Below are 14,978 nucleotides of genomic sequence, written 5' to 3' on the forward strand. Positions count from 1 at the left end.
CAACCAATCTCCCTTTATACCAAAGAGGTGAGAGGAGAGGAAACGGATCCCAACGTCTAGAGCTCACTCCTGGGCAGGAGACAGTTTGGATTTCAGACTTAAGATGTGATTCACCTCTTCCACGTGGGCAGAGAAGTTTTGTTTTGCCATTTAGACTGACTCACTCTGTACTTTAAAGGATATGTTCTGACCCCCCCTCCTCGTCTGTGGCTCTCAGCAAGTCAAGTCAAGTCATTTTATTTGTATAGCCCAAAATCACAAATCACAAATTTGCCTCAGGGGGCTTTACCATCTGTACAGGATACGACACCCTCTGTCCTTTACAGTACGACCCTCTCATCGGATTAGGAAAAACTTAACCAAAAAAAAATGGGAGCAACCTCAGGAAGAGCAACAGAGGAGGGATCCCCCTTCCAGGATGGACAGACGTGCAATAGATGTCGTGTGTACTAGGGATGTTTAACCGTTTAACCGACATTAAGCATTTAAACCGATTAACGCTATCGGTTAAAACGGTTAAAAGAAATGTTCATAATGAATTAAAAAGCTGAGTGGATCAGAGGAGTGGCTCGTCTCTCTCGTCTCTCGTCTCCGGTCTCTCTGGTGACAATAAGTCATTTCAGTGAGACGTGGAGAAACAAAGGTGCAGTAAACACAAAATGTGCTCTCAGAGAAACAAGACGGCATTGAGAGGAAAGTCACAGGCTTAAGAATGAACCTAATATGTGTCTGACCTAATTTACCACATAAATTACGAGTCCACCTGTCAGAAACAACAATAAACTTCATACTCTGTTTGTTTGTTTGGTCCTGCTACATTCAGGGGCCCCTCTCTACGCAGCTCAGCGTTTACGTCAGTGATCCTAGGCTCCTGTATATGACCACAGAAGGCAACGGCCTCTTCCCTTTTCCAAATGACTCTGCCTCTCTCTGAGGAAGTTGTGATTCGGCCCCTCTGGGCTCTGATAAGAGATGTGGATGTGCGATTAAGGCGGCTCCGCCCTGCCAGCGCCAGGAAGCTGGACGTAGTGCGTCTGGATGCCGAGACGTGCTCGGTGGACCGTTTGTGTTTGTTTGGGTGTTTATGCACGTCTGTACATCAAAGCTTTGACCTGGGTTAAAGTGTCAGTAGGCAGTATATAGTCCCACACTACATGCTGCAGTTTAACCTTTCGTTCAGCTACATGTCTGCTATCTGACCGTCTGTGTCCAACCAAATTCTGCAAAAAGTCAAAAGCTCAGCTTCCTCCTCCCGTCTCACACAATCAGCTGTATTTCTGAGCAGCCCAACTCCTCCAAAGTCCAGTATTGAACTGATGTTTTGGGGGCTTTCACGCCACCGTTACGCCTCACTAAACACCCGTAGGAAGCTGGTGGGGGGATAAAGTGCAGTCGCTGCTCTGCTCTTGCAGTTCAGGGAGAGTGTCTCACAGGGCTGGAGAGGTGTGGTTGAAGATCAGAGGTATATGTCAGCTGTCAAAACGGCGAACAACGTTTCCCCTCTTCCTATTCACGGTGTCTCTGATGGTATTCCCCTGTCAGTCCAGTCAGCTCAACGAGGGGAAGTTTAAGATGTCAGCGGTAACTCAGGGCTGAAGGAGCGAATACTAAAGCTACTCTGTGACTTCTGCCTCAGCCTTACATGTGTTAAAGCTGCACACTTTAATATTTAAAGAAATCATTTTAAACCCATCTTTATCAGAAGTATTGCTGCGCCTTTGTCCCGCGGATATGAGCCATGATCAGCGAAACGTTCATCGAGGCAATCTCAGTGATATCCTGATATAATCCTGCTGGCACCACAGAATGTATTTTGGTGATCCAGAGGGAACTAGTTTGGAGATTTGCTTGAAATAAAATAAAGAAGTCAGCTACTGTATAAATGATCTCACAGTATGAACTTGATTCTGTTTGGACCAGCTCGTACAAGAGCACAGAGGGTCAGTTACATGTTTCTGCTGCCGATGATACAGGTATTTAACAAAAAAAAAAGAGGTCAACAAGCCATGGAAATTGCTTGATAGGTGAAACATAAGTAAACATAATCCTTAGGGGTGTAAATCACAAGTTTCATCACGATACACTATTATATAAATCATTTGGACAACGATGCGATATTTGCTGATATCACAAAGTCGGCAACGATACGATTGCGATTTGATTTGATTGACATACTGTATATGACTTTATTCTCGTAATATTTAAACTTTTTTTCTCGTAAGGTTATGACTTTTTTTCTCGTAAAGTTATGACTTTATTCTCATAATATTACAACTTTTTTTATCGTAATATGACCTTTTTTTCTTGTAATATTATGACTTTATTCTCGAAATCTCAGATTTTTTCCCTCAATGTGGCACTAATATTTATACTTAGTCTATAAATTGTGATACCTTCATCACAATGTTCAAATGTTTTGCGGCTCCAGACAGATTATTATTATTTTTTTTTGCCTTTTGATAGTAAAGGTTGCTGACCCCTGCATTAGAGGGATACCAGGAACATAAAGCATACAAAGAGCTTTACAAAAAGTTATTCGTAAAGGTTTGAACTGATCTTTAGTTGTACTTCGATAATCAATAAAATGATATGACAAACAAATAGATTTTAAATACGTGTGTAAGCACGTGAACGCTCATGTTTCCACTACTATAATACAACGTAAAATAAAGATTTGATGCTTGTCAACATGACACGTTTGTAGTGATGGACCAAACGGTCTGTGAGGTTGATGAGGTTAAAGTCCTTGATTAGCAATCACTGAGCGATTAGAGACTCAATTAGCCCTCTTCAGCTGCCTTCGCCCAATGTCAGTGTTGTTGTTCTTTATTATTATTATCTATTTATTTTTTTACATTCTGCAAAGTAACAGATGACCTGAACTGATCCTGACAGACCAGGATACACCAGGAGGGGTCGTTCAGTGACAGAAATACCACAGTTAATATGGTCATAACGTCATAAAGTCATAAAGGCCACCATGACGGTGATCCTGACGCCTGCCTACCTGGATGGACTCGGAGAGGTTACATTCAACAGCATGGATGGACTGGATGCAACACCTTCATCAGAGAGGTTAGCCAAAGGTTGAGTTGGTGGACAGATTATCACCGTCATGCAAGTCAAATCTAAAGGTTGATTAACAGGATACCAGAGCAGAAGACACATATTTACGTTGCAGAAAAAAAGGTCGTAATATTACGAGAATAAAATCATAACTTTACGAGAGAAAAATCATAATACTAGGAGAATAAGGTCATAACTTTACGAGAAAAAAAGTTGGAATATTATGAGAATAAAGTCATAACGTTACCAGAAAAAAGTCTGAATATTACGAGAATAAAGTCATAATATTACGAGTAAAAAAGTCTGAATATTATGAGAATAAAGTCATAATATTACGAGTAAAAAAGTCGGAATATTATGGGAATAAAGTCATAATTTTACGAGAAAAAAGTCAGAAGTTTATGAGAAAAAAAAAAAAAATAATACGTAAAATGACTAGTTTATAATATTATGATTTTTTTCTCTTCAACATTTCACCTAATAATATTTGTAAAAGTGGCAAGGCTGACTCATGACTTTTGTGCTTATTGTTTTTTATATTTATTCATATTCCAGAATTTAAATGAAACCTGCATCTTTTCACGACAAGGTGCTATACCATTTCAATATTATATTATTATTTATATTGTAATATACTGCAATATGATTTTCATGAGATTTCCAGGCTGCCCACACACACACACACACACACACACACAGTATGACTTGGCTCATCCTCAGCTGGCAGGGCATCGCTGCATTAGCTCACATGTAGGTAGGTATAATCCTGCAGTATAATCATTCCTGCATGCTGTTGCCATCCGTTGCTAACAACACTGTCTGTCCTGAGACTTCCCTGCCAGTGGAAAGATGGCTAAAGTTACTAAGTTCAAATAAACACTCACAGTTACCGTGAAGCAAATTGGAGGAAGTACAGGGGAGTTTCGTAGAAAGAAGAGACAGATATGACACGGCCCAGCAGCGTGTCGCCGGGCAGAAAACCAAGCTGTCACCGAGCCAAACTAAACCACATTTTTCATTATTATTGCTTTATTTTCAGGAATCTTGGAGCACTTCACATGTTGCTGTCCAAAAACAAGCTTTTCAGTTCACCTGCCAAACGCTACTAAAGAATTCAACCTGCCAAAAAGTTGTTTTTACCTGTCATATTAGATGATATGGAAGATGTCAACCCTCCCTGTAATCAGTTCTGCTTTGTGCACAGAATTATTCTGGCATCCGAGATGAGACGAGATGTCTTTTTTTACAAAGTAAATACAATATGTGAGAGAAATACTTTCACTCATCAGGAAAGAAATGACATAACCCAACAGAGGATGCACACAAATTCACTGCTTCACTCACTGGTGGTCTGGAGAGGTTCAAGGAGTCGTGAGTCTTTGCATCATCAATGCTGGAACAATGTCAAATTTCCACTAGATTATCCAACTAAATTGACTTTTGAATTAATCTGAGGAATAAAACAGGCCATGCGTTTGCAGAATCAGGTGTTGCTCTACATCTAAATAAATAAAACACATGCATCTTTGTATTTAAAATACTTAAGGCTAGGGGTCGGCGATGCATCAAATATAGTCGATGTATCGCGTCACGAACATTGACTACAAATTGTCATGTAATGTTTTTAAGCCACCCCTCCGGCATGAGACTCGCTTTGGCATTTTCTTCTCTCCCTCTTTACGGCTCTCTCTCAAAGACACATATACGTCACAGACTCCGCCTCCATCCTGACCGCTCTCCTGGGCGAGTGTGTGTGACGTATTTGGCCGGCGTGTTTTTGTATTTCGAAGGACGCAGCGGAGAGAGAAAGCCTGGAGCCCGGAGAAAGCGGAAGACGAGAACCAGCCCAGAAGCAAATGACTCTGGCTTCCTCGCTTTCCAAAACAATCCCACATGACAAAAAAAGTGCAAATTGCAAAGAAATCAAGGCCGCTGTAAACAACTACATCGCAACGCCGGTTAGCGTAGCTGAAAAGCCCGGATTCAAAAGACTCATTAAGACACTTGATCCAAAATATGAACTGCCTCGTACTCGCAAAACAACTCCGACACAAAGGCACCGATACCACTTTACGGCAGCGTGACGTTAACCTGTTAACCTCTCGTCACCATCTTTCAGGTCCTATCGCACGTGCTCACGCTCCACCTTCCCGACGGTGTGGGCGAGACCCCGCAGGGTCGGGATCCAACCTCAACTGGCGCATGCTGGCCCTCACTTTCATTGCGCCACGGGGTTTTGCTTGCACCCTCTGACTCGCGCGTGCGTTAAACTCCTTGGTCCGTGTTTCAAGACGGGTTGGGTGGGGTGCCGACATCGCCGCAGATCCCTTTACGCCTTTTACACTGAGGACAGTCCGCCTCGGTTGACAGTCGCACCGGGAGCAGGGGGCCCTGTCCCTCCCTGGTGGGGAGAGATGGCGCAGCGAGCACTTTGTCCACGGCCACGGGAAGCACCTTCGCTTCGAGCCTTTCCAAGCCAACCTGGTGCTGGTCGCGCCGCACCGCCTCGTATGCGGGACTCCCCAACCTGCCGTGTGTCGCTCACATCCTCCAGCTGGCTGTTAACGAGGGTCTTTTGGCACAGAGAAGTACTCGTACCGGTACTCAGTATTGGCGAGTACCCAAATGTAAGTACTTGTACTCGGTCTGAAAAAAGTGGTATTGGTGCATCCCTAGTGGACATGGGTACTATTTAGGAGGAAACTCATTGGGCCTCATAGACAAAAATGTAACACGGCAACACGGATAATTGCAAAAAGCATTGTACCGGTGAGAAACGTCTTATATTGCATCGCAATTGACTTCAGCTTTCCTTCTCATAACCTGTTTCACACATTCACTGACACACAACAACACGGTAAGGAAGCTGTAAAGTACTACTACATGTTATGTAATGGGAGTTTGTGAAATGTGAGGTCTACAGAAGTCACTGTTGAAAGCAGATAGAGGCAAATAAAACCGTAGATCAGGTCACAGATTTCAGAATAATAGCAACCGTTGTTGAATAACTTACATATTATTTTCACACAGGAGTGCATTACTAAGTTTTTAGACAGAGATCACATTTTTAAAAGAAACCCACACACATTCAGAGTGAGTCCTACGCCATCTCTGCCAGAGAGAGAAAAGCTTTTATTCTATCAAGAGTTCAAAACGGAGCTTGTGATGTTTTCAGGCCCACGACCTTCAAACAATAAAGAAGTCTCAGTGGATACCGGAGTGCTTCGAATTCCTTTCTCCTGCCCCATGAATCAAGAATAACCCGGTTACACTTTGACTAAAGCTGCCGTTACATATTTACACTAAACTGTTGAAAACTTTAGCGGCCGATCATCACTTTCAGCGACCTTATGAAGTCGGTTAATTCAACAAACTACCAGACTTTTATAAAGGAGCCCAGGAGCCTTATAGTCTGTCTAATCGAGGCTCAATCAGGTCCTCATTAAGTGGCACTCGTTAAGCTAATTAACCAATCATCTCCTTAATGAATGCCATCAAGCACCGATTGTCAATTGTCATCAAAAAGAAAACAAGAGAGTACGATTCTCATTATCTCCCTGTCTGTCACATAACACAACATAATATGAGCTTGCAAAACATACTCACTGGTGATCAACATGCTTCTTGAAGGATGGAGGAAACTTTAACAAACTCCCATGTCACCCCTGAGGATGGATGATCATATAGATGTTTAAAGAATTAAATCCAAAGGGTGAAAGAAGTCACATATCCAGTGTTGTAATGGAGCGGTATAGTCCTAGTTGTACTGGTCATATTGGGCATCATGTTAATGAAGTCATTGTTGGAGATTTCCCCTTGCACCACTCCCCTTCCTCTGGCCCGGACTGGACCATCTGAACACCAGGGGGGTGGGGAGGGCGTCCTAAAAATAACCCCAAGTTTAGACACACTGCTTGAAGGACACTGAAATTCCTTTGAGTCACTGCGACAGTATGAGACGTGAAAGATGGCACGGAGAGGCCTAGACAAATTAGGGAGATAAAATCTGCAAATGAATGTTGTTGACCCTCCCCGGGGAGGAAATGAAAGAGCCCATGAGTGAGCTGTGAGCACAGATTTCCACAGGGCAGGAGTCGGCTTTGAGGCTGGCAAAATACTATAATTTAAAATAGGCTATTCAGTCAGAGAAGTACCACTTTGCCTCAAATAAGATCTGTAGTGAAACTCATAATAAGAATCAATATTCTCCTGCGCTCGGGCCCTGCACCCTTAAGATGATGAAATTACAAATAGCAAGGGGATTAACCAGATTTCCCTCCTCTCCTCTCTGAGAATACGTTCCACCATGCTCTGATCTCTGACCTATACTCGTGGCAGTTAGCGTTGGCGGGCGGATCTTAGAGAAAGAGCCACTTCATGATGAAATGGAATACGGCTGAACGTCTCAACACGAGGAGGAGGAGAAAAAAAGTCCTTGCCGTGCCCTAATAGCTTGTAGTTCTTCAAGGTTTCATCTTGGCTCAGTCCGAGGTATACCATTAGCGTTAATGGCCTTCCATTTAACGCGTAGGTGTTTGATTATGGGATTTTAAATGTGAATAACTCCCTCGGAGGAGAAGAGAAGAGAGGAAAAGAGCGATCTGCATGATTCGCTACATTAATTCACAAGTGGAAGGGGGAGAAAGTGGGAGTATGTAAACAACTAATGGACTTTTTCACAGTCTGTCGAGAGTCACAGAGCAAGAGGAGGAAGAGTAAAGAAACGGGAGGTCACAACTTGTTTTCTTCTCTTTGGCAACGTTTCTGAGAAGATTTCAGAGCGCTGAAAAGTTAGTTCATAGGTTAAAGAAGATCTGAAAACATCTTCTTGTGGGAAATATACGCCACAACGAGAAAATGAAACACTTTTCAGGTATTTCTCACGTTGTAATGCAACCGATACCGATACCAGTATCAGGTATCTGGTATCGGGTCCGATACTGTGCTCATGTACTCGTACTCGCAAAATGGCTCCGATACAACGGCACTTTACGGCAGCGTGACGTTAACCTCTCGTCAGCATCTTACGAGTGTTATCGCATGCGCTCACGCTCCACCTCCCCGACGGTGCGGGCGAGACGGGCTGGTGGTGCGCCCGACCCCGCTGGGCCGGGATCCCACGTCCCACGTCAGTCGGTGCGCGCCAGCCCTCACTTTCATTGCGCCACGAGGTTTTGCTTGCACCCTCTGACTCGCGCGTGCGTTAGACTCCTTGGTCCGTGTTTCAAGACGGGTCGGGTGGGTTGGCGCCTTTTACGTGGGCCAAGCCCCGCCCTGGGGGCATGATGACACGGTTGGGGCGCACTGAGGACAGTCCGCCCCGGTGACACTTTGTCCACGGCCCCGGGAAGCACCTTCGCCCCGAGCCTTTCCAAGCCGACCTAGAGCCGGTGGCGGCGCACCGCCTCGTATGCGGGACTCCCCAGCCTGCCGTGTGTCGCTCACACCCTCCAGCTGGCTGTTAACGAGGGTCTTTTGGCACAGAGAAGTACTCGTATTGGTACTCGGTATCGGCGAGTACCCAAATATAAGTACTTGTAGTTGTACTAGTTCTGAAAAAAAAGTGGTATCGGTGCATCCCTAGTGCGTGTGGACAACATAACTTCATCCCGACAGCTGTTCTGAACCAAACGAGCAGCAGGTTCACCCTCAATTAGTTCTATCGCCTATATATCTGTTATGTCAAAGTTAGCAGTTAAACCCTCACTTCAAAGTCACACATTGGGAAAGACAGCTGACAAGATGTTAAGTGTAGAAATCAGGATTAAAGCCGAGCTCAGGACCGGACCTCTGGCTCTGCTAACAAACTCTCTCTCTCTCACTGTATGTGAGTCTCTCTCTCTCTCTCTCTCTCTGCTGTGTATAAAGGTTACACAAGACTGTGTTTCCTTTTCCCGAGCAAGAGCCTCACGGGCGTCAGAGGAGGAAGAATCCAACAATACTCCCAGCGGATGGGAGTTTCTGTGCGTGTGTGTGTGTGTGTGTGTTTTGGGCAGTTACAGTATGTGAGGATGTGATGTGTTGTGTTGTGTTTACTCTCACAAGCCGAGCCTTGCTGCACATTCATTGCTGCTTGTGTGTGTGTGTGTGTGTGTAGTCTAATCTGAATCCAGCCTCGGAGGCTTCAGGGTTGGTATTTCCGATGCAGCAGGACAGGAAGCGGCTTGCTCTCTTGAACTGTGTCCCCTCCCTTCTGAACACTGCAGCCCACACTCTCTACAAGACTTATCACTTCATCAGTGAGAGACACTTTACAGTGACTACGTCTGTAAAGTGAAAATGTGACGACGCTGTGAACACGGGACACGAACAGCGGTCTCGTTGATGAATACTTTGTGTTTGTTGGGCCCATCCACCTCCCCTCCCTCCCAACCATGCGTCTCTTTTAGGATGCTAATTTTGAGCCGTACGGGAGCGTTAACTGAGCAGATAGATAACTTAGATCCTGCGTGTAGTGTCGAGGACATTCAGCAACTTTCCCAGTACAATTAATTTCCGTCACAATGACTGTGTTGTTGTACTCACTTGTCTGAACGCGGCTTTGTGTGAGCCTTTTGCACCGCAAACTCCTCCTCAACCAGCTCTAGGTTCAACTTTCTGCTTGCTCATTCTCAAATTGTATAACGTTAACCAGTCCACAAAGTGGGTGTGGATTTAAAACAAGCGGAATATGCGTGAAAACTGTGTCGTTGTTTTTTTTTAGCAATCCCACCTAAAGTCTATTTCAGTACAAGCATGATGGTATTTTCCTTCCATAAGCGACTTGATTTACACATCATAGCAAATCCTCTTATGTCTCTCTCTAATTCAAGTAACAGCATGAATGTTATTATTATTATCATTATTCCTGCTAAAAAATAATAATAATTATAACATCACAACCCGAACCTCCTCACAGGAATGAACGTCTTGATTAAAATGTTTAAATCCCGGTTTCTTCTTTGAGGGAGTAAACATTCACGGCTGCAGATGAGTCAGGCAGCCTCCCATGGTCTTCACAATCAATTAACTGAGAATCTGATTAGAGCTGCTCTTTATTAGCACTTATAATGATCTGAGAGAGTGTGAAGTAATGGCTCGTCCACACACAGTTCATTTGGAAAGTGTCTTGAGAACACCCCTCTAAAACCAACGGTTGGATACTCCCAAACACGGCACACTTTCTGGGCCCTCATTTCCTTGGCAGTCTGGTTCTGTCATATTCAAATTCTGCTGTTTGTTTTGGCCAAAATTATTCTTATGTGGATTCAGAGGAGTATGTAGATTTGGGGGGAATGAGACATAAGACATTTTTTTTATGTTCATCCAGTTTATTTTAGCTGTTTGTCACTGCAAGAAAAAGGTTTTGGATATCTTTCAGTGATCTTTGAGAAAATATTACAAAACACTGGTGTGTCTTACGGCGATATGAGACCCAACATGCTGTTTATTTACATTCATAATTGCCCAAAAGGTGAAGTACAAACTCCCTTCATCTCATCAAAGAGGTCTGGAGTTCAGATATTCCAGTTTTTGGCTGGACCGCAGAGGGCCAGCCCTACAAACGCAAAAATCTGTCACAGAGAGTGCTCCTCTATTGGCGCACATCACCACTGCCTATTTGTAGCCACAAAGTCACACACTGATCATACCAATACACCTTATACTGAGTCTTGTTATGTATGGGAGAAGTGATCCGATACGGAGCCTTGACTTTAATAACAGGGTGACCCTTAAACACAGAAATGTAAAAAGTACAAAGCTGTTTTAAGGTAGAAACTGTGTCTGTAAGACGTAAGCAAAGAAGAGCAAAATGATTTTGTTGCTGGCGTCAGCTACCTTTATAATGGACTGAAGGGTCAGGCCATCCAAGTGATTCATTGAGTTTTTTTCCTTTAAAAAGCAGGTAGCCTACAAACTACTTCAAACAGAGAGGTCATGGCTGCTGTTACAGCATCTGGTCTCTTTGTTCACCTGTGAGCAAAAGGTGCCACTTTCACCGCCAACCTGATATCATCTTTTTTCTTTTTGTAAATATAAAACATTTCAAGAAAGACTTACGGGTCACGACAAGTTGCCCCGAGAACAACCACGAGCACATCTCACAGCTCCACTGAGTGATGCTTTTGATATCTACTCTCAATCAAATGACTCCCTGTAATGTGAAAAAAGGTTTTCAGATGAGCAGCAGTGCGGCCGCTTTCATCCACTTTCACATTGATGGTTTTGGAGTCGGAGAAACCAGCGGCTGAGGAAAGTCTGTTTTCCTCAGGGGCAGGTCAGGTGTGTAAAACCCAGGTTGGGGCCAAACGCCAGGATATATTAGACTTGTATTCAACAGGTATAGTGAGAAAAAGAACTCCAGTGGGATGGCCTTGGTGCTTTGATTCACATCTTTTATAGATTTGTTCAGCAATTCAAAGAGATCTGGTGCTGTGCTTCCTTCGTTGGAGAAACAACAGAGCCAATCAGAGGTTTGTAGGCTGCAATAAAGGATCAGTTCAGTATCCTCCTCCTACATAGTGAGGCACCGCTGCACTCTAAAACTCATTATTTCTAAAGGCTTGCGCCACATCACAACGGCTTATTGCTGCTAAATCTCCTCTCCGGTGTCTATAGCAACATATCAGGCGCATTGCGCTAGGAGTCCTCGAGGAAGTCCACTGGATAACGTGTTATCCAGTGGACTTTTAACAGAAGGAGGAGGTCCTTCTGTTAAAATGATCATGTTGGAAGATGGGATGGCAGCTCGGATGAAAGGGGTTACGTCTGCAAGAGGTGGACCGAGGAGATTTTGAGGGTTGGAGAATTCATTTGTAGGATTTTCGAAGATAGACGCTCTGCCCTGGGCTCAGAACCTGAGGCGAGATTTGTGTTTCACCATGTATCTGTCGAGGGTTTCCCAAAAGTCCAAGCAAAGCTCGAGCAAAGCCCAACTTCGGACGCTGCATGCTGTCGAGGAACAGCTCAAACCGCGTTTTGTCACGAGCATCTCTTCCAACAACATTTGGTGTAGCTCTATTGTCATCCGGGTGGAAACAGTACGGTTTATGCACGCTGTACAGCGCCAGAAGCAGGTTGAGATATAAAAAGGGAAAAAAAAGGTGTGAAAATTTTCCATAACTCGGGAGAAATACCGGAGAATTGTGACCCCGGGAGGAAACCGGGAGAGGGCGATGAAAAACGGGAGTTTCGTTATGTCATGGAGATAATATGAGCCTTATATTCTGTCATGGAGGTAGCACTCTCCAGGTTAACAGCACCGTTAGTTGGGGATAATACTGATGTACATGTCAAATTAGGCGTTCCAAATTGGGAGAACAAAATGGGGGGGGGGGGATCCCCAAAAGACAAAAAAACAAAGTTTGAAGCAGCAACTGGTTCCGTTAACTGATAGATGAGAGCCGTTTGTTACAAAATGCCCATTCAGCTCCATCTCCAATGCTGTTGATATAACAAGCAGAAATGTCTGTTTGGGGATTTGCTTGATGGATTGCTCTCCACTTGCCATCTCGTTATCTTCTTCCAGAGTTCATCCTTATTTCCATGCTAAAACCCCCAACATTACCATACTGTCAGCCATGTTTTCCTTTTGATGAATAGCCAGCTGCAGAGGAGTGTGTATATTAGGGCTGGGCAGATGTGAACGTTTGCACCTGTGTGTGCTCAGGAAATTTGCACAGGCGAGATTAAAGGAAATTAAGGGGAAAGGGAAATAATGTGTTAAAGTTCAAATCTGCACCACAGCAATTTATTAAAATTACTGTATGCTGCTTTTAGCTGGTGTACACATACTGTTGGCCAGTTGTTACTAGAAAAAACACATAAATATAAAGACTGGGGAATAAGCTATGGACAATTCATTAAAGTATGATTAAAAAATAAGCAGCCTCTCACGCACAGTTCCGACAGGCGCTTTATCCCGCCGAGTCACGGGGACGCCCCTCAGCTGACCCCTCCGTCCAACTGTACTTGTTGACACACACTATAAATAAAGCTCCTCTCTGCTGCTTTTGTTCTGGGCAGTGGATGGAAACCCGGGGACACTGCCAAGGGTCAGCAGAGCCCCTGGCACCGTGTTCAGAGATGTTATTACCAGGCTTTCAGCGCGATCATTGTTCCACAATTCCCTCTAAACACCAAGTGTGACAGTTGGCCTGTACTGAGGTAAGTGTCCGACATCATCCTCATGAGTCCAAGTGTGGACAAGAGAGAAGCAAAGAAGCTAAACCTGCAGCCACTGTTCTCAAATACTGAACATGAGGAAATAAAAAACAATTGAACAAGAAAAATGTGCAAGAGCATGAAAAGTAGGTCGTGATTTACCAGTATTGGCGATGACCGTTTTAAATACTGATATAATGTTAATAATACACTACAGATGTTAATAATTAACCGTTTAACCGACATTAAGCATTTAACCGATTAACGCTATCTGTTAAAACGGTGGAACTGACTGGAGCTTACGTCCTCTGCCTCTATAATAAGTCACACTGTCAAAGCTCTGAGTGTTCCCGACAGGAAATCCTACCCCAGCACCAGCTTCACCACCTCCGCTGCCCAGAACCCATCAACGCCTTCAGCTGGAACGCCGTGTCCGACAAAAGATCTAACCTTCAATGTCAAAGCCTGACATGGTCATCCAACAGGGTTAAGCCGCTATAGTTTTGCAGTTAAAAACCAGATAGAGACTCAACTCTGGCCACTGATTGGATGACACCCACTGATCTCGTTTTGACTGTTATCAGCTCATTAAAGGTGCTTTATGGGTAGGTAGGGGGCCTGCTACACCTACTACGTTGTCAAAGTGAAAGCGAAACTTAAAAGCGAGTATTTCTTCATTGAAAGAAGAGCAAAGAATGACACTGAAGACGGTGTTTTTGACTTCAGTTAGTTTTGCCCTTGAAAAGTCTTGTGTTTTGTTTTTATTTCGCTCCAGTCAAAATGACTACGGTCGCTAGAGGTCTCCTTTTATTCCTTCTTTCGGTGAATCGATGATAAAAACCTACTAGTGTGTGTAGCAGGCCCCTTCTCACCCACATCTATTGGGCTTATAACCCCTGATAACGCCCATTTAATGACATAACAGTCTAACCGGCTGCTGCTCCAGTCTCGGGAGGAATTCTCTGCTTTGCTGCCTCTCTTTAGATGTGGCATCCTGTGAACCACGAGGGATTCATGACATCTTTTAACCAACGCCTTTTGAGTGAGAGTATAGGACGGATAGAAACAGCGACACTCAGTGAAAACAAAAAGTCCAAGGTCACATTCAAATGACAAAAGTGCAGTTGTTGCTGTATAGCCAACTGTAAGCCACCAGGACGCCCCGTGAATGGAGCAGGTCTTCACCAGACGATATCCTTACATCGACACCCATACATGTAACACCCACACAAACACACTGTCATACATCTACTGATATTCCTTTTATTCTAACAGTCAGTCAGTGAGTGTGTGTGTGTGTGTGTGTGTGTGTGTGTCTACACTTCCCCCGTCAGCCGTGACTTCTGTTTGACCACAATGCAGCACTAAATGTTCTCAACCAGAGAGGACTGAGGACAAGTGAAGCCTCATTAAGAAGGCAATGATGGTTGAGAGAAAGGAATTCACACACACACACACACACACACACACACACACACACACACGCACTTCCAGAGAGTCAGGAGGATTACAACAGATAAAAGGATTATTTTCACTATATATTTAACCTTTATTTAAGCAAAGAAAGACGATTAAGAACAAATATCATCGTGGTGGGTGGAGGTCACAAAAGAACAAAGAACAAGCTTGTTTGCAAAGGATATAAGTCTGCTTCAGGGGGCCGGTTATTACAATTAATCTGGAGGAGAACATGTTTACCGTAGTTGTGGAGATATTTCATTCAAAACCACAAACGTCAACCTCAAGGTAGCGCTACAGGAGAAGTCAGA

The 14,978-nt window shown here is 44.0% G+C and overlaps 2 protein-coding genes across 8 annotated transcripts in view; both read right to left on the reverse strand.

Moving 5' to 3' along the window:
• Positions 1 to 14,978, reverse strand: part of sgcd (sarcoglycan, delta (dystrophin-associated glycoprotein)) — a 618,307-nt gene that overhangs the window by 173,196 nt on the left and 430,133 nt on the right. The window lies entirely within an intron of this gene.
• Positions 1 to 14,978, reverse strand: part of LOC141753289 (rho GTPase-activating protein 7) — a 129,239-nt gene that overhangs the window by 55,624 nt on the left and 58,637 nt on the right. For 2 of the 7 annotated variants that reach the window (XM_074611794.1, XM_074611793.1), the window contains exon 1: positions 6,673 to 6,862. The exons of the other annotated variants lie outside the window; for them this stretch is intronic. In XM_074611794.1, coding sequence (XP_074467895.1) covers positions 6,673 to 6,685 — 13 coding nt within the window. In that variant the 5' untranslated portion in view covers positions 6,686 to 6,862. Of the gene's footprint in view, positions 1 to 6,672; positions 6,863 to 14,978 lie in introns of those variants that run through there. 7 annotated transcript variants of the gene reach the window in all.

This window comes from Sebastes fasciatus, chromosome 16 (genome assembly GCF_043250625.1).
Source record: "Sebastes fasciatus isolate fSebFas1 chromosome 16, fSebFas1.pri, whole genome shotgun sequence".
In the NCBI taxonomy this organism is placed as follows: Eukaryota; Metazoa; Chordata; class Actinopteri; order Perciformes; family Sebastidae; genus Sebastes; species Sebastes fasciatus.